At 40.6% G+C, this 27,911-nt stretch overlaps 1 protein-coding gene across 1 annotated transcript in view; it reads right to left on the reverse strand.

Moving 5' to 3' along the window:
• Positions 1 to 27,911, reverse strand: part of LOC123773039 (tyrosine-protein kinase receptor Tie-1-like) — a 212,412-nt gene that overhangs the window by 81,856 nt on the left and 102,645 nt on the right. The window contains exon 13 of the mRNA XM_069315149.1: positions 4,836 to 4,908. Within this exon, the coding sequence (XP_069171250.1) occupies positions 4,836 to 4,908 (73 nt within the window). The remainder of the gene's footprint in view (positions 1 to 4,835; positions 4,909 to 27,911) is intronic.

Genomic DNA, 27,911 nt, shown 5'->3' on the forward strand with positions numbered 1-27,911 from the left:
GTCCATATCTAGTCAAGCATTCGACCAAACTGGAAAAGGTTCATAGGTTTGCCACCAGACTAGTATCCGAGTGTTACGAACCCGGATCCAGCGTCCGAGCACGGAGCAGTGACGACCGCGCCATCTGTGGGTCAGCTCCCGAAACCCCCTCCAAACGGACGACGACACCTGGTGAGGACGACGTATACTGGCCACAAGGGCCAGTTTCCAGTCCTGTGCAGCTTACAACACCGCCGCTGCTGACCTCTGGTGAGGTGGTGCTCAGACTACAACGCCATCTATGGAGTGGATATGGCGGGAGTTTGTGTCTGAGCCTGTAAATGAGGTGTTTTAGTGCCCCTGTTATTGATGACGTGTCTGCTTACAGAGTCGACCTGGGACTGCTGTGATGGAAGTTGAGTTAGTCTACCCGAGGCAGCCGTCCCCTTACCTTGTGCCTTGCTGCAGCAGCTGTGAAGTCGTCTCCCGGAAGAACACTGTGGTGTGTTACCCTGCCAGTGTAGTGGCAGTAGAAGGATTGTCTTACCTGGGACCGACTGCTGGAGACGATTATCCACTGGGGTATTGAGGACAGGAGAGTGATTTGTGGTATCACACGAGGCTCCTGACTAGGGCACTACCCTAGTATCGTTCGTGGAGTGGCCTGACCAGCGTGGCTGATCCAGAACCTGCCAGCAGACCTGCTGGGCTTGTGGTTGACGGCCTCCACGGCGGTGCCCCCAGTGGACCCGTGTTTTGGCTGGCCTGTGTTTGGGGTAGACTCACTTGGTCGAAGGAATCGTCAAGAGACCACGAAAGCACCGAGGACCCTGCACCGAGAAATTTGGATCCAGAGTCTTCAGGAGAAGACGATTGTGTATTTCCCCTGTACAGTCTTAATACCCCTCCCCCTGTGCACTCTTTTATATATTATTTATTTGGTGATGGTAAATTATAGTCTTAAGTTCTTAACTTTCTTTCCCTTCCCCCTTTAAGTTTCTTGCGTCACGGATCTCATTCCTTGAAAGCCACTACTGGCTTGGGGCCGGATACTACTTCCTCTAATAACATCAGAGTAAGAACCCCGTTGCGTCCCGAGAGGGCCGTAACATAATTGGCATCCCCAGCAGGATTCGAACCCGCGGCCTCTGGATTAGAATTTTCAAGTTTTCAAGTTCTTCTGAGAGGTATGAGCTACGAGGAGAGACTACAGGAATTAAACCTCACTTCCCTAGAAGACAGAAGAGTTAAGGGAGACATGATCACCACATTCAAGTTTCTGAAGAGAATTGATGGGGTAGATAAAGACAGGCTATTTAACACGAGGGGCACACGCACAAGGGGACACAGGTAGAAACTAAGTGCCCAAATGAGCCACAGAGATATTAGAAAGAACTTTTTTAGTGTCAGAGTGGTTGACAAATGGAATGCATTAGGAAGTGATGTGGTGGAGGCTGACTCCATACACAGTTTCAAGTTTAGATATGATAGAACCCAATAGGCTTTAGATTCCTGAGCCTACTGGGCTCTATCATATCTACATTTAAAGCTGTGTATGGAATCCGCCTCCACAACATCTCTGCCTAATGCATTCCACCTGTTAACTAGTCTGGCACTGAAAAAGTTCTTTTTAACGTCCCTGTGGCTCATTTGGGTACTCAGTTTCCACCTGTGTCCCCATGTTCGCATACCACCAGTGTTGAATAGTTTATCTTTGTCTACCCTGTCAATTCCCCTGAGGATTTTGTAGGTAGTGATCATGTCTCCCCTCACTCTTCTGTCTTCCAGTGTCGTAAGGTGCATTTCCCGAAGCCTTTCCTCGTAACTCATGCCTCTTAGTTCTGGGACTAGTCTAGTGGCATCCCTCTGAATTTTTTCCAGTTTCGTCTTGTGCTTGACAAGGTACAGGCTCCATGCTGGGGGCCGCATATTCCAGGATTGGTCTTTCGTATGTGGTGTACAAGATTTTGAACGATTCCTTACACAGGTTCCAGAAGGCTGTTCTGATGTTAGCCAGCCTCGCATATGCCGCAGACATAATTCTTTTTTATGTGGACTTCAGGAGACAGGTTTGGTGTGATATCAATTCCTAGATCTTTCTCTCTGTCCGTTTCAATAAGTACTTCATCTCCTATTCTGTATCTTGTGTCTGGCCTCCTGTTTCCACTGTCTAGTTTCATTACTTTGCATTTACTCGGGATAAACTTTAGCAGCTATTTGTTGGACCATTCACTCAGTCTGTCTAGATCATCTTGTAGCCTCCTACTATCATCCTCTGTTGCAATCCTCTTAATAATTTTTGAATCATCAACAAACATTGAGAGAAACGATTCTATACCCTCTGGGAGATCATTTACATATATCAGAAACAGTATTGGTCCACAGACTGACCCCTGCGGGACTCCACTTGTGACGTCACGCCAATTAGAGACCTCACCCCTCACAGTGACTCGTTGTCTTCTGTTACTTAGGTACTCCCTTATCCAACGGAGTACCTTCCCTTTCACTCCAGCCTGCATCTCTAACTTTTTCACTAGCCTCTTGTGTGGTACTGTATCAAAGGCTTTTTGACAATCAAAAAATATGCCCACCCCTCTCTTTCTTGCCTTATTTTTGTTGCCTGGTCGTAGAATTCAATTAGCCCTGTGAGGCAAGATTTGCCATCCCTGAACCCATGTTGATGCTGTGTTACAAAGTTCTTTCGCTCCAGATGTTCCACTAGCTTTCTTCGCACAATCTTCTCCATCAGCTTGCATGGTATGCAGGTTAGGGATACTGGCCTGTAGTTCAGTGCCTCCTATCTATCCCCTTTCTTGTATATTAGAACTACATTAGCTGCCTTCCAAATTTCTGGCAGTTCCATTGTTGCCAATGATTTGTTATATACTATGGAGAGTGGCAGGCACAGTGCTTCTGCTGCTTCCTTTAGTATCCACGGGGAGATTCCATCTGGGCCTATAGCCTTTGTAACATCCAACACTTCTGGTAATCACTTCTGGTAATCTTCCCCGCTGGTAATCTCAAACTTTTCCAGTGGTTCCTGGTTAACTATTCCCTCTCTTATCTCTGGAATTTCTCCTTGCTTTAAGGTGAAGACCTCCTGGAATTTCTTTTTCAGTTCCTCACACACTTCCTTGTCGTTTGTAGTGAATCCTTCTGCCCCTATCCTTATATTCATTACCGGTTCCTTTACTGTTGTTTTTCTCCTGATGTGGCTGTGCAGCAATTTAGTTTGAGTCTTTGCCTTGCTTGCGATTTCATTTTCGTATTGTCTTTCTGCCTTTCTTCTCATCCTGTGTGCATGAGTGAGTGAGTGTACTCACCTAGTTGCACTTGCGGGGGGGTTGAACTCTGGCTCTTTGGGCCCCGCCACTTAACTGTCAATCATTCAACTGATATTTAGCCCCCCCCCCACCACTCACACACCCCCAGGAAGCAGCCCGTAGCAGCTGCCTAACTCCTAGGTACCTACTTACTGCAAGGTGAACAGATGCATCAGGGTGACAGAAACTCTGCCTATTTGTTTCCGCTTCAACCGGGAATCGATCCCTGGACCCAAGGACTACGAATCCCGAGCGCTGTCCACTCAGACGTCAGAGCCCACTTGTGTGTGTGCTAAATCGACAATTAACGTGGAGATTAAACTAACGATGAACCGTGTGATAATAAAAGTTGAGTGGTATGGTGATAATAAATTATTGTATTCTATTAATAATTAAATTAATTTTCATAATAACACTTTTATAATTAATAATAATAATATTGTATAGTTGATGCAAGTATCAATAGTTTGGCGGCTCTCAGTTATGTCATTATTGTTGTGTTAATAAGTTAAGCACTAAAGGAACACAAGCAAAACCATATATTCTAACTGAAGTGTTTAAAATGTCTTCATGTATGTATGTACGAATGGATGTATGTATGTATGTATGTATGTATGTATGTATGTATGTATGTATGTATGTATGTATGTATGTATGTATGTATGTATGTATGCATGAATGTATGTATGCATGAATGTATGTATGCATGAATGTATGTATGTATGTATGTATGTATGTATGTATGTATGTATGTATGTATGTATGTATGGATGTATGTATGTATGTATGTATGCATGTATGTATGCATGTATGTATGCATGTATGTATGTATGTATGTATGTATGTATGCATGTACTCACCTAATTGTACTCACCTAATTGTGCTTGCGGGGATTGAGCTCTGGCTCTTTGGTCCCGCCTCTCAACCGTCAATCAACTGGTGTACAGATTCCTGAGCCTATTGGGCTCTATCATATCTACATTTGAAACTGTGAATGGAGTCAGCCTCCACCACATCACTTCCTAATGCATTCCATTTGCTAACTATGTATGTATGTAACATGTATGTATGTATGTATGTATGTATGTATGTATGTATGTATGTATGTATGCATGCATGCATGTATGTATGTATGTATGCATGTATGTATGTATGTATGCATGTATGTATGTATATAACTGAGAGGTTACTTTAGTCTCGGAAACAAACTAACTTTTTGGTCATGAGTATGACGATATACTTATTATTATTATTATTATTAAAATTTACAACAATTAGTGTAAGCTAATTATCCGGAGAGCTGTAAGCAATACAGTTATGTATCTCTATGTAATCTTTATATGAGAATAAGGATTCTGGATAAGAGGAGGAAAGTGATGGAGTCTAACAAGTTTATCAGTCGGGGATTGAACACCGACCTGCAGGAAGTTAGACCGCTACTCTAGCAACTTGGGTCAAGTGTTACACTACTTATTACAAAAGAATAATAATTTAAAGTAATCAAATTATAATAATATAAGTAGATGGACTCACTTCCTGGGCGAGTCTGGGCCAACACCTGTGTCTCAGGGCCATAGTCCTTCACCTGTGTGTTCTTGGCCGCCACCTGTAATGTTTACACCTGATAACATCTGTAATGTTTCACCGGCACTTGCACTTATATACAACATAGTGTAGAACCACACTGAGCACCACGCTGATCACCACACTGAGCACCACTCACTGAGTACCACACTGTGCACCACACACTGAGCACCACACACTGAGCACCACACTGTGCACCACACACTGAGCACCACACACTGAGCATCACACTGAGCACCACACACTGAGCACCACACACGAACCTGGAGAATGGGAACTAGAAGAAAACCCAGACATAATAGCACTCACAGAAACAAAGCTAACGAAAACTATAACAAATGCAGTGTTCCCACAAGACTACTGTGATGTGAGAAAAGAGAGAGATGGAAGAGGAGGTGGTGGTGTAGCTTTGCTGGTAAGAAAAGGCTGGGATTTTGAGGAGATGGCTGTTCAGGGATGTGAGGGTTTCAGTGACTACATAACAGGTACAATAACAACTGGAGGGCAAAAAATTATAGTCGTAGTCATATATAACCCACCACCAAATGACAGAAGACCCAGAAAGAAATATGATAGAAACAACATGGCCACCATTATCATAAAAGAGAGGGCAGCTTCTGTCACTAGCAGCAATGGATCTGGACTATTAATCATGGGAGACTTCAATCACGAGAAGATAGATTGGGAAACAGAGACCCACATGGAGGACCAGATACATGGAGAGCTAAGCTGCTGGATGTGGCAACAAGAAACTTTCTAAGCCAAAACATCAAAGGACCAACAAGAATGAGAGGGGGAAGATGAACCAGCCATGCTTGATCTGATATTTACCCTAAATGAGTGGGATATGAAGGAGTTAGGTTGGAAGTATCCTTGGGAATGGGTGATCACAGTGTATTGACCTTTGAGTACCTGGTAGAGCTAGGATTTATCTCCCCCCGAAAATAACTAAAAACAAAAGGCTGGCATTCCGAAAGAGGATTTATGAGGAGATGAGAAGTTTCCTAAGGGATATACCATGGGACACAGACCTCAGAGCTATGTCTGTACAAGACATTATGGACTATATCACCGAAAAGTGTCAGGATGCAGTAAACAGGTTCATTCCGGTCCTAAAGGAAAAATCCGAGAAGCAAAAGAAGAATCCATGGTTTAATATGGCATGTATGGAAGCAAAGGAACTGTACAAAAGGGCGCGGAGGAACTTCCGAAATAACAGAACACCAGAAAGAAGAGAGAGAGATACATGAGAACCAGGAATGAGTATGTTAGTGTGAGAAGAGAAGCGGAGAACAATTATGAAAATGATATAGCAAGCAAAGCCAAGACCGTACAAAGCTACTCCACTGTCACATCAGGATGAAAACTACAATGAAAAAAACAGGTAATGAAACTCAGAACAGGCCAGTACACGTATACAGAGAATGACAAAGAGGTGTGTGAAGAACTCAACAAAAGGTTCCAGGAGGTCTTCACAATAGAACAAGGTGAAGTCACTGCATTAGGAGAGGGGGCAGTGAACCAGGCAGCCTTGGAAGCGTTCGAAATTACGAAAGATGAGGTCAAGAGATACCTGTTGGATCTGGATGTGAGAAAGGCTGTTGGTCTAGACGGGATTTTACCATAGATATTGAAAGAGTGTGCAGAGGCACTCTGCTTGCCACTCTCCATAGTGTATAGTAGGTCACTGGAGGTGGGAGACATAACAGAAATATGGAAGAAGGCTAATGTGGTATCAATATACAAAAAATGGTGACAGACAGGAGGCACTGAACTACAGGCCAATGTCTATGACTTGTATACCATGTAAGGTGATGAAGAAGATCGCGAGAAAAAACCTAGTAAACATCCGGAGAAAAGGGCCTTTGTGACAAATCGCCAACATGGGTTCAGGGAGGGTAAATCTTACCTTACAGGCTTAATAGAGTTCTACGACCAGGTGACAAAGATTAAGCAAGAAAGAGAAAGCTGGGCGGACAGCATTTTCTTGGACTGTCGGAAAATCTTTGACACAGTTCCCCATAAGAGGATGGTGCATAAGCTGGAGAGACAGCCAGGAGTGACTGGTAAGGTGCTCCAGTGGATAAGGGAGTTCTTAAGCAATTGGAAGCAGAGAGTTACAGTGAGGGGTGAGATCTCAGATTGGCGTGAAGTCACCAGTGGAGTCCCACAGGGCTCTGTACTCTGTCCTATCCTGTTTTTGATATACGTAAATGATCTCCCGAAGGATATAGACTCATTCCTCTCAATATTTGCTGACGATGCCAAAATTATGAGAAGGATTAAGACAGAGGAGGACTGCTTGAGACTTCAAGAAGACATAGACAAACTGAAGGAATGGTCGAACAAGTGGTTGTTAGAGTTTAACCCAAGCAAATGTAATGTAATGAAGATAGGTGTAGGGAACAGGAGACCAGATACAAGGTATCATTTTGGGAGATGAAATTCCTCAAGAGTCAGAGAGAGAGAAATACTTGGGGGTTGATATCACGCCAGACCTGTCCCCTGCAGCTTGTATCAAGAGGATAACATCAGCGGCATATGCCAGGTTGGCCAACATAAGAACGGTATTTAGAATCTTGCGTAAGGAATCATTTAGAACTTTGTATACAACATATGTCAGACCAATCTTGGAATATGCAGCTCCGGTATGGAGTCCATATCTAGTCAAGCATATGACTAAACTGAAAAAGGTTCAAAGGTTTGCCACCAGACTAGCACCCAAGCTGAGAGGTATGAGCTACGAGGAGAGACTACGGGAGTTAAACATCCAACCCGTTCTCACACAAGACAGCACATATATGACTTAATGCTTAAAGTCAATATGTTGAATATGATTTAGTACATATGTGATATATATCCAGTTACCTTTTTTACCAAGGCCCAAACTCTTCCTCATGTACCAATTTACGTGTCACAGTACCCGTCCATCAACGTAGATAGCAGAATAGTCGTGATTGGTTCAATTATAATGAAAATTGTAGTTTACAGGTCCCACATGAGTTGTGAAATTTACCTACTATTGTCCATGCTCTTAGAATATTACAGATCAGCTACTTCCTATTGAAGGCTCGTAGTTTTGCTTTGAGAAATATTAGTTGTTCTTAGTAAATTATAATAAGCACTATAAATTATTACATAGAATAACAGTGCTTCACCAATCAATATTATATACCATAGTTTGCGCTTTAAAAATCTTTAAAGAATGTTTTGTAGGAACGCTAACAGAAAACGATGTTATGTTGGAATGTTTATGGGGTACACTACTGCAAACATGGGGATCACTTCCACCCACAGGAAGGGAATGGGGTCCAATACCATCCACTGGATGTGTATGGCGTCCACTACCACCGACAGGATGGGTATGGGGCTCACAACCACCCACAGGATGGGTATGGGGTCCAATACCACCCACAGGATGAGTATGGCGTCCACTATCACCCACAGGATGGGTATGGGGCTCCAACCACCCACAGAATAAGTATGGGGTCCAATAACACCCACTGGATGTGTATGGCGTCCATTGCCGCCCACTGAATGAGTATAGGGTCCAGTATCGCCCACAGGATTAGTATATAGAGTCCACTGCCGCCCACAGGGTCGGTAAAGGGTCCACTACCGCCCACAGGGTTGGAAGGGGGTCAACTGCAGCCCACAGGGTCGGTAGGGGGTTCACTACCGCCCACAGGGTCAGTATGGGGTCCACTGCCACCCACAGGGTCGGTATGGGGTCCACTACCGCCCACAGGGTCGGTAGGGCGTCCACAGGGTAGGTAGGGGTCCACTACCGCCCACAGGGTTGGTAGGGGGTCCACTGCCTCCCACAGGGTCGGTAGGGGGTCCACTGCCGCCCACAGGGTCGGCAGGGGGTCCACTGCCACCCACAGGGTCGGTATGGGGTCCACTACCGCCCACAGGGTCGGTAGGGCGTCCACAGGGTCGGTAGGGGTCCACTGCCGCCCACAGGGTCGGTATGGGGTCTACTGCCACCCACAGGGTCGGTATGGGGTCCACTACCGCCCACAGGGTCGGTAGGGCGTCCACAGGGTCGGTAGGGGTCTACTGCCGCCCACAGGGTCGGTAGGGGGTCCACTGCCGCCCACAGGGTCGGCCGGGGGTCCACTACCGCCCACAGGGTCGCTATGAAGTCAACTACCGCCCATAGTGTTTGTATAGTGCCCACTACCGTGGGCACTATATGGTAGAGAAATAGAAACAATTGAACGGAAGCTACAAGAATCATACAAAACCCAGGAGAGGCAAAGAGAGCAAAAGGCCATCAGTGAAATAGAAAGAAATCCGAAATATTTTTTCTCCTATGCAAAATCAAGATCAAAAACCACATCTAGTATCGGGCCCCTGCGAAAGGGAGATGGGACTTTCACCGATGACAACAAAGAAACGAGCGAGCTACTGAGGACGCAGTACGACTCTGTCTTCAGCAAGCCATTAAACACACTAAAGATTGATAACCCAAATGAATTTTTCATGGATACGATACCAACGTCAAATCATATATCAGACGTCACCCTATCCCCACTGGATTTTGAAGAAGCCATAAACAGTATGCCTATGCACTCTGCACCAGGCCCGGATTCTTGGAACTCTATATTCATAAAGAACTGTAAAAAAACACTATCGCAGGCCCTCCACATTCTGTGGAGACAAAGCCTAGATACTGGCGTTATTCCTGATATACTAAAAACAGCAGAAATAGCACCACTTTATAAAGGAGGAAATAAGGCAGAGGCAAAAAATTACAGACCGATAGCGCTAACATCGTACATCATAAAAAATTTTGAGAGAGTGCTAAGAAGTAAAATCACAAAATACATGGAATCACAGCAACTCCATAACCCCGGACAACATGGTTTCAGAACAGGGCGCTCTTGCCTGTCGCAGTTGCTGGACCACTATGATATGGCATTAGATGCTATGGAAGACAAACATAACGCGGATGTAATTTACACAGATTTCGCAAAAGCTTTTGATAAATGTGACCATGGTGTTATTGCACATAAAATGCGTTCAAAAGGAATTACCGGAAAAATAGGCAGATGGATCTACAATTTCCTGACCAACAGAACCCAATGTGTAATAGTCAACAAATTAAAATCCAGCCCATCAACCGTGAAGAGCTCAGTCCCCCAGGGTACTGTGCTTGCTCCAGTACTTTTTCTCATCCTCATTTCGGACATAGACAAGAACACAACCTATAGCACTGTATCATCCTTTGCAGATGACACTAGGATCTTCATGAGAGTAGGCAACATAGAGGACACGGCGAACCTCCAGTCAGATGTAGATCAGGTCTTTCTATGGGCTACAGAAAATAATATGGTGTTTAACGAAGATAAGTTCCAGCTCATGCGCTATGGAAAAAATGAAAATATAAAAACGGAAACCACGTAAAAAACTCAGGCAAATCATAACATAGGATGAAAAGGCAATGTAAAGGATCTGGGTGTACTCATGTCGGAAGACCTTACCTTTAAAGAACACAATAAAGTAGCCGTCACAACTGCAAGAAAAATGACAGGTTGGATAACAAGAACTTTTCACACTAGAGATGCTATATCGATGATGATACTTTTCAAAACGCTTGTGCTCTCTAGAGTAGAGTACTGCTGCACAATGACAGCACCTTTCAAAGCTGGAGAAATTGCTGACCTGGAGAGCGTGCAGAGATCCTTTACTGCTAGAATCCACTCAGTAAAACATCTAAACTATTAGGACCGACTAAAGAGCCTAAAACTGTACTCCCTTGAGCGCAGGCGGGAGAGGTACATAATAATTTACACGTGGAAAATATTAGAGGGGCTGGTCCCAAACCTGCACACAGAAATAACATCACATGAGACCAGAAGACATGGCAGGATGTGCAGAATACCCCCGTTGAAAAACAGAGGTGCAACTGGTACTCTGAGAGAGAACTCTATCAACATCAGAGGTCCGAGACTGTTCAACACGCTTCCACTACACATAAGGGGCATAACTGGCCGACCCCTCACAGTGTTCAAGAGAGAACTGGATAAGCACCTCCAAAGGATACCTGATCAACCAGGCTGTGACTCATACGTCAGGCTGCGAGCAGCCGCGTCCAACACCCTGGTTGATCAGTCCGGCAACCAGGAGGCCTGGTCGACGACCGGGCCGCGGGGACGCTAAGCCCCGGAAGCACCTCAAGGTAACCTCAAGGTACCGCCCATTGTGTTATTATGGAGTCCACTACCCCTCATAGTGTCGGTATGGGGGTCCATTACTACCCATAGGGTGTGTCTGGGGTCTATTTTTTTCTGTATAGCAGAGGTGGCAATACTGCTTTTCCAATGTCATTTGTTGTTCAATGTAAAATATTTGTTGCTCGACTTGCAACAATTTATATATATATATATATATATATATATATATATATATATATATATATATATATATATATATATATATATATATATGTCGTACCTAGTAGCCAGAACGTACTTGTCAGCCTACTATGCAAGGCCCGATTTGCCTAATAAGCCAAGTTTTCCTGAAATAATATATTTTCTCTAATTTTTTTCTTATGAAATGAAAAAGCTACCCATTTCATTATGTATGAGGTAATTTTTTTTTATTGGAGTTAAAATTAACGTAGATATATGACCGAACCTAACCAACCCTACCTAACCTAACCTAACCTATCTCTATTGGTTAGGCTAGGTTAGGTAGCCGAAAAAGTTAGGTTAGGTTAGGTTAGGTAGGTTAGGTTGTCAAAAAACAATTAATTCATGAAAAATTGTCTTATTAGGCAAATCGGGCCTTGCATAGTAGGCTGACAAGTGCGTTCTGGCTACTAGGTACGACATATATATATATATATATATATATATATATATATATATATATATATATATATATATGTATTTTTATATATATATATATATATATGTATATATAGTATAGTGCCTTTGCAATAATGTACCAATGTGTGTATTTGTTGTATTGTATTGTTGAAATACATTGTTCACATGATATACATGTGAAATATTGTTGAAAACATCTTGATGACTTATTAAACCAAAATTATTTATTAGTCAGAAGAAAGACAAAAACGCGAACTATATGTTAAACCTCTACCAGACAAATATTTTAAGTAAAACCGAAGATATTTGTAGTTTTATAAAAGGGGCAGTTTTCATTGCTCGTCGAGTTCGAAAACAGCAGCATTCATCTCAGAACCATGCCTATTTCACACAGATTCCTTAATAAACGTAAGAGTTTTATATGTCACAAGAAAGATAGAAATATAAGCTTCATTCTAAATACCTTACCATGGGCATATTTAAATTTAAAGCGAAGATACGTGTACTTTTATAATAGCCGAGCTTTGACCCCGGACAGATTGATCGACCGAGCAACTCTCTCAGAACAATGTTTATTTCAATTGAATTCGTTAATAAACATATATGTTTTAAATGTCTCAAAAAAGGCAGACATATAAGCTTCACTTTAAACACTTTACCAAAGACATATTTAAAGTTCTAATGAAGATACATGTATTTTAAAAATTACGGAGCTCCCACCCCGTACAGACTGAACGACAGAGCAACTCTCTCTCAGATCAATGTTTATTTCACGTAAATTCGTTAATAAATGCAAATGTTTTATATGTCTTAAGCAAGATAGAAATAAGAGCTTCATTTTAAATACATTACAATAGACATATTTATAGCTCAAGTGAAGATACATATGTTTTTATAGTAGCGCTCAGTAGCTTGTCGGGCATGGAGTGCAGACGCCTACGCACTTGCCGATATATTGTATAATTAACAAAGATACGCTAATAAAGCCTAAAATCTTATATGCCTCCAGAAAGACCGAGATATGAACATTATTATGATTGCACCAAATGAAATATATCATGTTCGAGAACAAAGATATATCAATTTTAAATTAAGTTTCGACTCTTGCTCGGGCGAGAGAGAGGGAGCGACTCTCGCCCCATCTATTGGAGATTCTGTCCACTAAAGACCCAAAGCTACTCAAACCCTCCTAGCATTATTTAAGTAATGAAGTAATATGGTATATTTACTATAATGTGGGTGCTGAATGCAGAACATGAGAAAAAATATATTTACTCCAAACTAATATAATTTCATTATGAAATAAGTAAATAAGTAGCATCAAAGGAAGTCGACGGTCCAAGCATCAATGTTGTGGAGCGACTTATCCAAGATATATCGTTGTTTGGTAAGTGTTTGTTGGCATATCCAGTTGTCGCACTTCTCTGCACAAATTATCACAAATTTAAATTATAATGTTAACAAGTAGAATACGTATTTTTAATAAAATCTAACAAAAAATCTAAATTTTCTGTAATAATTTGTAATTGTATTTGTGCTGCTTTTTCAACAATGTTCCCCCTCTTTTACCTCTATTTTTATTTGTACTCAACACATCTTATTCTTTTTACCCATTAGTTTTAAGCTTTAGTCATTAATGTTTTTCCTGCCCGAAACGCTTTGCGTAATAGTGGCTTTACGCATTGTATGTACTAGCTCTATCTATAAAGCCAACAAACTTTGTAAAATATCTTTATGTATGTACCTTACCTAAATAAAAATTATTATTATTATTATTATTATACTTCCATTTACGAATGAATAGTTCTACTTAGTACTATGTTTTGCGCCAAAACTTTGAAAAATAATGGTCCCCCCAGCTCTATTCAAATTAAATTGAGATCCATTCTAAACAATTCTGACTGTTCCCTCAATCCGCCGCAAAAAGCTCCCTACAGTGTGTGGCTCAGTTGTTGTGTCTATAATCTTCAGAAACTGAATGTATCTCTTAACCCTGATAAAACTGTTCACTATATTCCCCCTTGGAAAGATGTGGAGGTCTCTCTGCATTATACTCCCATCAGTGTAAAACAAATGTATAACACTGACATTTTGAGATGTATAACATTAGAAGCTATTGACAGTCATCTTCAAATTCTCAAACCGACTGAATCCTATGCCTTTACTGATGGCTCTGTGCAGTTAGGCACTGGTAGAACAGGTTGTGCATGTGCAGTGTATAAAGGGAATGAAATGATCATGACTAGTACACAGAGATTGAACAACTGGGCAAGCACGACACAGACCGAGCTATTGGGTATTTATCTAGCCACTGAATACCTTAAGCTCAATGGTGGTGGAGTTATTTTCTGTGACTCTAAAAGTGCTCTGCAGTCCTTAAATAACCCATCACAATGTATGTCGGAAGTAGCTTGTAATATTAAATGGAATGTAATTTTTGCCAATGATAATAATTCTTGTATAAAATTTGTGTGGATCCCATCCCATGTTGGAGTTGAAAAACATGACTTTGTAGATCAATTGGCCAATGAGGCTTGCAGGAAAGAAAACATTGATTATGATTTTGGACTATCTAATGCAGTTATTAGAAACATACAAATTAAAGAAATTAATTCAGATTTAGAAGAACTAAGAAATGCACAGAGACCTGAAAGCTGCAGTATTAAAAGTTATGACAAGTTCTGTAATAATAGGTATTTGTATGGTCAGCACAGTAACCGGACCAGGCAATGTGATGTAGTAATTGCGCGAATTCGCCTTGGCTATAGACACATCTGGCAGGTTAGTGAGGCTGAGCCACTACCAGAATATTCAGATTGTAAACTCTGTGATAAACCTTTAATACATTCACTAGAACACTATATTGATGAATGTGAAACCGTAAAGGACTTTAGACCTCCTGGCCTATTGTACCACCAACTGTGTAACTATTTTATTGACTCAGGTGTTCTGGACGACATCCTAACAATTTACCCAAAATTTGCTTGTCCATTTTAAAGAATGAAGAACAATTTCTACTTATATTCTAAGCTGTATCACTTATGAACCCATCCCTGCCCTTGTGTGGCAGTGCACAATAGAAAGTTGTTTTCACATATCCACACATTAAAACATTGATTGTAACCGTGATATATATGTGCTTCAGCCTACAGTTTAGGCCTATTGTCTTATGTATGACCCTCTGTCCTGCGTGACAGTGAATACTAGCATTAACCTCAATTTAATAAGACTATCAAAATCCTCAGATTAGGCAAAATTGTAATTAATTTTGTCAATAAAGATGTTAATAATAATAATTATTATACTAATTTACCTGAGAGTCCCTACATGTCAATGTTTGTGTATACTGTTAATGTGAGGAACATACAGAAGATAAGGGTAGCTGAACACCACAAAATGCTGATGGACAACTTTATTAAAGTTGCATAATGAAATGTATAAGTACTTCATTCATAATGATATGCTGCCCGAAATCTTAGCGAAGTATCCAAAATTTGCTTACTGTAGGTAATGCATGCACATGATTGTAAAGCTGCCGCCCAGTTGGGTGGGTGTGCAGCAAGACTAGTAACTGTGTGACTCACTAACTATAGATGTAAAGTGCCTTTTATAGTGACTGTTGTGAGCCTCTTGTTGATCACCTGTGACACAAAGATTATTGATGTGTGTATTTGTGTAGGTGATTAAATATGTATGTGTATGTATATGTATATGTATGTATATATATATATATATATATATATATATATATACATATATATATATATATATATATATATATATATATATATATATATATATATATATATATATATATATATATATATATATATATATGTGTACATGTATGTATGAGTGTGTGTACATGTGTATACAACATTAATAATTTTGTAACTAGCGTCAAACATTGTTATTTGATTAGCTAAACGAACTAGAGGGTTCAGTTCCTGAACCGATTATGTGCCTCTGTAATCCTTTACACCACCGCCCACGGGATGGGTATGGGGTGCATAATAAATTGAAATTGAAGAAATTGAAATTGCATAATACGGTTATTGACATTCAATAATAGTAAGATAAAGCAATGAGGACCAAATGGGAGACCAGTGATCAGATGAATATTACAGACTCCAGGGAAGCCTTCTCTTCTTGTATATAAATGAAAAAACAAATTCGTTTGTTTAATTCTAATGCTTGTAGGCGAGTCCATGAATAGCGAACGCATACCAGCGAATAATCATCAGCATCTATATAACAAAACTATTGTCCAATGGAGTTAATTTCACTTCCAGACACCTATTTTTCAATACAATTTCAATATTTTCTGGCTATTTATGCTAAATATTATTGTAACTATGCATTATTGTAGTTTATACCATTATTTCAATTTGTGACGACGTGTGTACAAGAGGCTGATATGCCAGCAAACACTCTCGAGGCAACAATCTGTCTTGGATAAGTCACTCCACAACATTGACGCTTGGATCGTCGACTTGATTTGGCGTCACCAGCTCTTTATTTTCGTCTAATTTCTTTATAAAAAGATACTTTTTCGGATTAAAATTATGTTTTTTCATGTTGTATGTTCAGCACCAACATTGTAATGAGTAAATATATCATATTTATTCATTACTAACGTATTGCCAGGAAGTTTTCTGAAGCGTGTGTAGCATGTGGTAGATTTCGTAATTAGACGGACCGGTGAGGTGTAATCACCATATAAACAACGAGTTGGCGAACAAAGCTCACTCCTGCCACGAACCGCTTCACAAGTCAAGTTAAGGACGGACCGGAACGTCATCGTCCCTTAACCTAGTGTGTGAACTTTAGCCACGTTATTGTGACTCATCGCCTCCCATCTAGTCTAACTCAAACAACACTCAAGCCTTGACGCTTCTGTCGACATCCGGAGGAGAAAACCTTCACACATTTTGCACCTATAATAAACAAGATGACACTTCACGTGTGTACAAAGTGTGGGAGGGAATTCAGCCAGCGTGGACATTTGGAGAGACACATGTTGGTCCATAACAAAATGAAACCTCACGTGTGTCCAGAGTGTGGGAAGGAGTTTAGTCAACGGGAAAATATGAAGGTACACATGTTAGTCCATAACCACGGGAGACATCTCCCGTCACGGTGCCACCAGTAACACGGGAGACATCTCCCGTCACGCAGGGTGCAGTCGCACCTCCACAGATCTCCAGTATCAGCTCTTGATACTGGTGATGGCTCAAAGGATACAAGACACTCCGTACATTGACAACATCGCACACTAATATTTTTACCACTTCGGACACCAGCTTTCGACGTTTCGCATATGTGTACGTGTTCCATATTAAAACGACAATATAATGCTATTAACAATTAAAATCTTCTATTTAACAGGCATATAGTTATTAAATGAAGTTTAGTGATGTAATAGACATAATCCGGAGTTGGTAAGGACGCCGCCCGCCAGCGTAAACACAACACACCCGAATGCCCACAAACACGATACAACGCACAAAACACAACACTTCTGTCAGTTTTTGGATAAACTCCTTTTATATTTATTATGTGAGAGTTATACATGTATAAAATGATAACTATTATAGGTAAGCGCCTAATATTTAATATTAATCAATAAAAAAGAAGTCAGAAGCCACACGCCTGTCTGTACATGTCTTTTGTGTAAAAGTATTTTGGGCGCTCATGTACTTGTGCGCTAGCTAGCGTTCACAACTGTTCTCGCCTACAAGCATTAGAATTAAACAAACGAATTTGTTTTTTCATTTATATACAAGAAGAGAAGGCTTCCCTGGAGTCTGTAATATTCATCTGATCACTGGTCTCCCATTTGGTCCTCATTGCTTTATCTTACTATTATTGAATGTCAATAACCGTATTATGCAATTTCAATTTCTTCAATTTCAATTTATTATGCACCCCATACCCATTCCGTGGGCGGTGGTGTAAAGGATTACAGAGGCACATAATCGGTTCAGGAACTGAACCCTCTAGTTCGTTTAGCTAATCAAATAACAATGTTTGACGCTAGTTACAAAATTATTAATGTTGTATACACATGTACACACACTAATACATACATGTACACATATATATATATATATATATATATATATATATATATATATATATATATATATATATATATATATATATATATATATATATATATATATATATATATATATATATACATACATATACATACATATACATATACATACACATACATATTTAATCACCTACACAAATACACACATCAATAATCTTTGTGTCACAGGTGATCAACAAGAGGCTCACAACAGTCACTATAAAAGGCACTTTACATCTATAGTTAGTGAGTCACACAGTTACTAGTCTTGCTGCACACCCACCCAACTGGGCGGCAGCTTTACAATCATGTGCATGCATTACCTACAGTAAGCAAATTTTGGATACTTCGCTAAGATTTCGGGCAGCACATCATTATGAATGAAGTACTTATACATTTCGTTATGCAACTTTAATAAAGTTGTCCATCAGCATTTTGTGGTGTTCAGCTACCCTTATCTTCTGTATGTTCCTCACATTAACAGTATACACAAACATTGACATGTAGGGACTCTCAGGTAAATTAGTATAATAATAATAATTTTTATTTAGGTAAGGTACATACATAAAGATATTTTACAAAGTTTGTTGGCTTTATAGATAGAGCTAGTACATACAATGCGTAAAGCCACTATTACGCAAAGCGTTTCGGGCAGGAAAAACATTAATGACTAAAGCTTAAAACTAATGGGTAAAAAGAATAAGATGTGTTGAGTACAAATAAAAATAGAGGTAAAAGAGGGGGGAACATTGTTGAAAAAGCAGCACAAATACAATTACAAATTATTACAGAAAATTTAGATTTTATGTTAGATTTTATTAAAAATACGTATTCTACTTGTTAACATTATAATTTAAATTTGTGATAATTTGTGCAGAGAAGTGCGACAACTGGATATGCCAACAAACACTTACAAAACAACGATATATCTTGGATAAGTCGCTCCACAACATTGATGCTTGGACCGTCGACTTCCTTTGATGCTACTTATTTACTTATTTCATAATGAAATTATATTAGTTTGGAGTAAATATATTTTTTCTCATGTTCTGCATTCAGCACCCACATTATAGTAAATATACCATATTACTTCATTACTTAAATAATGCTAGGAGGGTTTGAGTAGCTTTGGGTCTTTAGTGGACAGAATCTCCAATAGATGGGGCGAGAGTCGCCCCCTCTCTCTCGCCCGAGCAAGAGTCGAAACTTAATTTAAAATTGATATATCTTTGTTCTCGAACATGATATATTTCATTTGGTGCAATCATAATAATGTTCATATCTCGGTCTTTCTGGAGGCATATAAGATTTTAGGCTTTATTAGCGTATCTTTGTTAATTATACAATATATCGGCAAGTGCGTAGGCGTCTGCACTCCATGCCCGACAAGCTACTGAGCGCTACTATAAAAACATATGTATCTTCACTTGAGCTATAAATATGTCTATTGTAATGTATTTAAAATGAAGCTCTTATTTCTATCTTGCTTAAGACATATAAAACATTTGCATTTATTAACGAATTTACGTGAAATAAACATTGATCTGAGAGAGAGTTGCTCTGTCGTTCAGTCTGTACGGGGTGGGAGCTCCGTAATTTTTAAAATACATGTATCTTCATTAGAACTTTAAATATGTCTTTGGTAAAGTGTTTAAAGTGAAGCTTATATGTCTGCCTTTTTTGAGACATTTAAAACATATATGTTTATTAACGAATTCAATTGAAATAAACATTGTTCTGAGAGAGTTGCTCGGTCGATCAATCTGTCCGGGGTCAAAGCTCGGCTATTATAAAAGTACACGTATCTTCGCTTTAAATTTAAATATGCCCATGGTAAGGTATTTAGAATGAAGCTTATATTTCTATCTTTCTTGTGACATATAAAACTCTTACGTTTATTAAGGAATCTGTGTGAAATAGGCATGGTTCTGAGATGAATGCTGCTGTTTTCGAACTCGACGAGCAATGAAAACTGCCCCTTTTATAAAACTACAAATATCTTCGGTTTTACTTAAAATATTTGTCTGGTAGAGGTTTAACATATAGTTCGCGTTTTTGTCTTTCTTCTGACTAATAAATAATTTTGGTTTAATAAGTCATCAAGATGTTTTCAACAATATTTCACATGTATATCATGTGAACAATGTATTTCAACAATACAATACAACAAATACACACATTGGTACATTATTGCAAAGGCACTATACTATATATACATATATATATATATATATATATATATATATATATATATATATATATATATATATATATATATATATATATATAAATATATATATATATATATATATATATATATATATATATATATATATATATATATATATATATATATATATATATAAATTGTTGCAAGTCGAGCAACAAATATTTTACATTGAACAACAAATGAGATTGGAAAAGCAGTATTGCCACCTCTGCTATACAGAAAAAAATAGACCCCAGACACACCCTATGGGTAGTAATGGACCCCCATACCGACACTATGAGGGGTAGTGGACCCCATAATAACATTATGGGCGGTACCTTGAGGTGCTTCCGGGGCTTAGCGTCCCCGCGGCCCGGTCGTCGACCAGGCCTCCTGGTTGCCGGACTGATCAACCAGGCTGTTGGACGCGGCTGCTCGCAGCCTGACGTATGAGTCACAGCCTGGTTGATCAGGTATCCTTTGGAAGTGCTTATCCAGTTCTCTCTTGAACACTGTGAGGGGTCGGCCAGTTATGCCCCTTATGTGTAGTGGAAGCGTGTTGAACAGTCTCGGACCTCTGATGTTGATAGAGTTCTCTCTCAGAGTACCAGTTGCACCTCTGTTTTTCAACGGGGGTATTCTGCACATCCTGCCATGTCTTCTGGTCTCATGTGATGTTATTTCTGTGTGCAGGTTTGGGACCAGCCCCTCTAATATTTTCCACGTGTAAATTATTATGTACCTCTCCCGCCTGCGCTCAAGGGAGTACAGTTTTAGGCTCTATAGTCGGTCCTAATAGTTTAGATGTTTTACTGAGTGGATTCTAGCAGTAAAGGATCTCTGCACGCTCTCCAGGTCAGCAATTTCTCCAGCTTTGAAAGGTGCTGTCATTGTGCAGCAGTACTCTACTCTAGAGAGCACAAGCGTTTTGAAAAGTATCATCATCGATATAGCATCTCTAGTGTGAAAAGTTCTTGTTATCCAACCTGTCATTTTTCTTGCAGTTGTGACGGCTACTTTATTGTGTTCTTTAAAGGTAAGGTCTTCCGACATGAGTACACCCAGATCCTTTACATTGCATTTTCGTTCTATGTTATGATTTGCCTGAGTTTTGTACGTGGTTTCCGTTTTTATATTTTCATTTTTTCCATAGCGCATGAGCTGGAACTTATCTTCGTTAAACACCATATTATTTTCTGTAGCCCATAGAAAGACCTGATCTACATCTGACTGGAGGTTCGCCGTGTCCTCTATGTTGCCTACTCTCATGAAGATCCTAGTGTCATCTGCAAAGGATGATACAGTGCTATAGGTTGTGTTCTTGTCTATGTCCGAAATGAGGATGAGAAAAAGTACTGGAGCAAGCACAGTACCCTGGGGGACTGAGCTCTTCACGGTTGATGGGCTGGATTTTATTTTGTTGACTATTTCACATTGGGTTCTGTTGGTCAGGAAATTGTAGATCCATCTGCCTATTTTTCCGGTAATTCCTTTTGAACGCATTTTATGTGCAATAACACCATGGTCACATTTATCAAAAGCTTTTGCGAAATCTGTGTAAATTACATCCGCGTTATGTTTGTCTTCCATAGCATCTAATGCCATATCATAGTGGTCCAGCAACTGCGACAGGCAAGAGCGCCCTGTTCTGAAACCATGTTGTCGGGGGTTATGGAGTTGCTGTGATTCCATGTATTTTGTGATTTTACTTCTTAGCACTCTCAAAAATTTTTATGATGTTCGATGTTAGCGCTATCGGTCTGTAATTTTTTGCCTCTGCCTTATTTCCTCCTTTATGAAGTGGTGCTATCTCTGCTGTTTTTAGTATATCAGGAATAACGCCAGTATCTAGGCTTTGTCTCCACAGAATGTGGAGGGCCTGCGATAGTGTTTTTTTACAGTTCTTTATGAATATAGAGTTCCAAGAATCCGGGCCTGGTGCAGAGTGCATAGGCATACTGTTTATGGCTTCTTCAAAATCCAGTGGGGGATAGGGTGATGTCTGATATATGATTTGATGTTGGTATCGTATCCATGAAAAATTCATTTGGGTTATCAATCTTTAAAGTGTTTAATGGCTTGCTGAAGACAGAGTCGTACTGCGTCCTCAGTAGCTCGCTCATTTCTTTGTTGTCATCGGTGAAAGTCCCATCTCCCTTTCGCAGGGGCCCGATACTAGATGTGGTTTTTGATCTTGATTTTGCATAGGAGAAAAAATATTTCGGATTTCTTTCTATTTCACTGATGGCCTTTTGCTCTCTTTGCCTCTCCTGGGTTTTGTATGATTCTTGTAGCTTCCGTTCAATTGTTTCTATTTCTCTACCATATAGTGCCCACAGTAGTGGGCACTATACAAACACTATGGGCGGTAGTTGACTTCATAGCGACCCTGTGGGCGGTAGTGGACCCCCGGCCGACCCTGTGGGCGGCAGTGGACCCCCTACCGACCCTGTGGGCGGCAGTGGACCCCTACCGACCCTGTGGACGCCCTACCGACCCTGTGGGCGGTAGTGGACCCCATACCGACCCTGTGGGTGGCAGTGGACCCCATACCGACCCTGTGGGCGGCAGTGGACCCCTACTGACCCTGTGGACGCCCTACCGACCCTGTGGGCGGCAGTGGACCCCCTACCGACCCTGTGGGCGGCAGTGGACCCCTACCGACCCTGTAGACGCCCTACCGACCCTGTAGGCGGTAGTGGACCCCATACCGACCCTGTGGGTGGCAGTGGACCCCCTGCCGACCCTGTGGGCGGCAGTGGACCCCCTACCGACCCTGTGGGCCCCCTACCAACCCTGTGGGCAGTAGTGGACCCCTACCGACCCTGTGGGCGGTAGTGGACCCCATACCGACCCTGTGGGTGGCAGTGGACCCCATACCGACCCTGTGGGCGGTAGTGAACCCCCTACCGACCCTGTGGGCGGCAGTTGACCCCCTACCAACCCTGTGGGCGGTAGTGGACCCTTTACCGACCCTGTGGGCGGCAGTGGACTCTATATACTAATCCTGTGGGCGATACTGGACCCTATACTCATCCTGTGGGCGGCAATGGACGCCATACACATCCAGTGGGTGTTATTGGACCCCATACGTATTCTGTGGGTGGTTGGAGCCCCATACCCATCCTGTGGGTGGTATTGGACCCCATACCCATCCTGTGGGTGGTTGTGAGCCCCATACCCATCCTGTCGGTGGTAGTGGACGCCATACACATCCAGTGGATGGTATTGGACCCCATTCCCTTCCTGTGGGTGGAAGTGATCCCCATGTTTGCAGTAGTGTTCCCATAAACATTCCAACATAACATCGTTTTCTGTTAGCGTTCCTACAAAACATTCTTTAAAGATTTTTAAAGCGCAAACTATGGTATATAATATTGATTGGTGAAGCACTGTTATTCTATGTAATAATTTATAGTGCTTATTATAATTTACTAAGAACAACTAATATTTCTCAAAGCAAAACTACGAGCCTTCAATAGGAAGTAGCTGATCTGTAATATTCTAAGAGCATGGACAATAGTAGGTAAATTTCACAACTCATGTGGGACCTGTAAACTACAATTTTCATTATAATTGAACCAATCACGACTATTCTGCTATCTACGTTGATGGACGGGTACTGTGACACGTAAATTGGTACGTGAGGAAGAGTTTGGGCCTTGGTAAAAAAGGTAACTGGAAATATATCACATATGTACTAAATCATATTCAACATATTGACTTTAAGCATTAAGTCATATATGTGCTGTCTTGTGTGAGAACAGGTTGCAACATCACGTCGCTGGAAGACAGAAGAGTTAGGGGATATGATCACCACATACAATATTCTCAAAGAAATTGATAGAGTAGATAAGGACATGCTGTTTAAACCATGGGGCACACGCACTAGGGGACACAGGTGGAAATTGAGTGCCCAAATGAGTAACAGAGTTATTCGAAAGAACTTTTTTAGTCTCAGAGTGGTTGACAAATGGAGTGCATTAGGCAGTGATGTGGTGGAGGCTGACTCCATACACAGTTTCAAGTGGAACTATGATAGAGCCCAGTTGGCTCAGAAACCTGTACACCAGTTGATTGACGGTTGAGAGGAGGGACCAAAGAATCAGAGCTCAACTGCCGCAAGCACAAATAGGTGAGTAAAAATAAGTGATTACACAGATCACCACACTGAGCACCACACACTGAGTACCACACAATAAGCATCACACGGAGCACCACACACTGAGAACCAAACACTGAGCACCACACTGAGCATCACACTGAGTACCACACACTGAGTACCACACAATAAGCATCACACAAAGCACCACACACCGAGCACCACACAGAGCTCCACACACCAAGCACCACACACAGAGCACCAAACTGAGCATCACACTGAGTACCACACAAAGCACCACACACTGAGCTCCACACACCGAGAACCACACACAGAGCACCACACTGAACACCACACACTGAGCGCCACACTGAGCACCACACACTGAACGCCACACTGAACACCACACTGAGCACCACACAGTTGTCGGAAAATCCGACACCATTTAATAATAATATCATACAGACAGATAATATTGCTGTGTTGTATAAACAAGTTACCCATAGAAAATGTAAATTATAGTGGAATTTCCATCTATAGAAAACGGGATATCATTACCACATACTATTATAAATTCACCACCTATTATGGTGGGAATTATTCTTAAATACATTAGTCTTTGGACTTTACCATCATAAAAACATCTCATATAAATTAACTTAATTATCAGAATTAAAATAGAGTAAATGTGACCCTTCTATCACTTACTGTCATCTGGACAATGTAGGCCAGTAGCGTCAGTTGTGAGGGAGTGGTCAGCCATTGTTATTGTACTGAGACCAGAGGCACGGGAGCAATTCGGCTCCTGTTAATTTTACTTGGACGAAGTGTTATGGAAACCAAAGGTGTACCATCATCAACACGCTGTCAACAAATACAAGTTAAGTGTTCTGCCGAAACCCATTTATCTATCATTTGTGGCCATTAATGTCATTAGATAGGATGTGCCAGTTAGATCACGAGATCGCCTCATACTAAAGGTAATTAAGCTCAGGTCTATATGGTTCCTTGTACAGTGTTTTCTCTGATATAGCTGTCATATATTAGGATTCTGGCTTTACAGCTAGCGCCCTTTTGACAGGTCAAGACGAGGAAGCATGCTTTGCGTACCAGTTACTGGGTGATGGAAGCTACCTCAAAGAGGATAATTTGGTGTCTACATCCTTGTTATACCTGGTGGACGAAGGCCTGCTGTACAATAAGATAAGGAACCTCTTCAATGTGTAGTTAATACTGTAGTTTGATTGGCTGCATATATATAAATTTAATATAAACCCCCCCCTAATGTGTAGAGGATCGATTTGTGAGATTATGGCAGAAATACAGTCCACTTATCATCATACAAATTGCTATCGAAGTATACAAATTAACGTAAATATAAATTCTATATAAATTCATATAAATTAAATAAATATAAATCTCACAGGTCGGTTCCCACATTATTTGGTCCTTCAAAAGGATTATTTGCTCCTTTGAACCCACATTTGGTCATCTTTGTACCGGATGAACCAGTTAACCAGTGGATTCATTAAATATACTAGTGCAGTGTGATTTATACAAAGCCAGCAGTCAAAGACAGCGGCGTTGCCTCGAGCAAGTTCACGAGCCCCGCTCAGTTCAGATCAGCCTCATCAGCGGTTTCAGGGACACCCACAGATATTTGGTGGCGTGTTATTCCGTCAGATGACAGTGCTAATATTGAAGCCAGTCAAATTAGTGGCTGTGTCTTCGAGATTGTTCATGGATTTCGTGGTGTTAAATTTCGCGAGAGATTATCTACGAATTTTGTGGACTTTATTTCACGAGGTCACTAATAATATTTAATACTTCTTGATAATATTAGAAGTTTCATAGAGGCTAATTAAGAGGCTATTATCAATAATTGTGTATATTATTTCTCCAAAATAGAGAATTATTTAATATATATTGCACTAGTGATCACAGTATAATATTTACTAATTGCCAACCCACAACAGGGTAGGATATTACCATTGACTAGTTGAACTATTTATTGTTTATCCTAGTCATATTATTACCATAGTCATTTGTACTATATTAAACAACCTAGCACCATTAATGAATGGTCCAGACCCTATTTTGGGTGTAATTTTTATCAACTCGAGTTGAGTTGTATATATAATAATTTACTTATGATCATTACACCTTTGAGTGATTAATTAGTGTCTATACCATCCTAGGGTGATATAGAAGAGCTAACCTAAAGGTACTTCCATGACACTGGTTTATCACTCAAATCATTAGTGTGTATGATTGTATATATATAATGTGTATTAATTTTAAGTGCTAACCTCTAGTAGAGGTAGGATTACAGCCTAGTGAGTGCAGAAATTATACCCTAGGCTACCATCAGTGCTTGTTCAGTATTATGAGCGACCCAAGTATAAGCCCCACAAGGCTTCACCAACTAGCCAGTATGGATAATGCAGGGAGAATGAAAAGAACCCTTGCAGGTCTTAATTAAAGGCCACTTAACAAGACAGATCAAGAAATGTGAAGATTTGTCACAACAATCTCAAGTTGATTATGCTGACCTGGAAAGCTATTATCAAGCAGCTGCAGGTAAATTTGAGCAAATCAAATGCCAAATAGCAACATATGTGGCTGAACTTGCCAACACCAATTTATCAGAAACAGAAATAGACGACATTATAGTTGATCTTGCGAATTATGAAGATCACACTCAGGCTACATTACAGCCTTACGTCAAATTAATTGCCCAGAACAAGGCAACAACAACAGCAACAACAACAACAGTTGCATCTAATACGAGTCAAGCACAAGCTCGACTCCCTCCAATTAATTTACCCACTTTCTCAGGAAAAGATGAGGAAGATGGGGGACGAATTTTGGAACAAATTCGTTGACCTTGTGGACTCAAAACAATCTTTACCAAAGAGTAGTAAATTCTCTTATTTGCAAGGCCAATTATCAGGTGAGGCTAAAACAGTAGTATCCCATCTGAGATTAACTAATGACGGCTATGATCTGGCAGTAAAACTCCTCAAGGATAATTATGCTGATCCAGAAGTAAGAACATCACATTTAGTTCATGAGCTGTTGCATTTACCCCCACCGGAGGCTTCAGCTGATTCACTCCAAGTCTTCAAGTTGGAGGTAGAATCATTGATCAATGCCCTCAGCCTGACAGCAGATACAAACGGGGCTGAGTGGGTCTTGAAAATAATTGTCCAGGAGAAAATACCTAGGGACATATTGAGACAAATGAGTGCTCATTACAATAAAAGTATCTTATCCATGAATGAAATATCTGAAGGTTTAAAGTCAGTAGTTCATCAATTACGAACACATGACAAATTAAAACCACCAAGTAAACCCTCAGAAACCAATTATAGTAAACCACAGAGTACCAAAGGTACTCCAAATCAATCTAGACAATATAATTCAACACCAAAGTGGAACAGTAGCAGTGTGGGCGTATATGCAGTGGGACCCTCCAAGCCTATAGTTACTGTGTCACCCAAGAACGTGACACCAAAGGGTACTGGAAGCTATGGAACATGTTTGTTCTGCGATGAGAAACATTCAATGTACCACTGCTCTAATTTTCCTGATAGTGACGCCCGTGTTGAGCGACTCAAAGATTTGCAACATTGCACGAGGTGCCTCAGGAAACATAACATCAAGGACTGTGAGACCCAATTACACACCTGTAATAGGTGTAACAAAGGTCAGCACCATGCAGCATTGTGCAGAGATACCAAAACAACGTCTCCAAACCCCAAGGTGGAAG

The sequence above is a fragment of the Procambarus clarkii genome, chromosome 81 (assembly GCF_040958095.1).
Source record: "Procambarus clarkii isolate CNS0578487 chromosome 81, FALCON_Pclarkii_2.0, whole genome shotgun sequence".
In the NCBI taxonomy this organism is placed as follows: domain Eukaryota; kingdom Metazoa; phylum Arthropoda; class Malacostraca; order Decapoda; family Cambaridae; genus Procambarus; species Procambarus clarkii.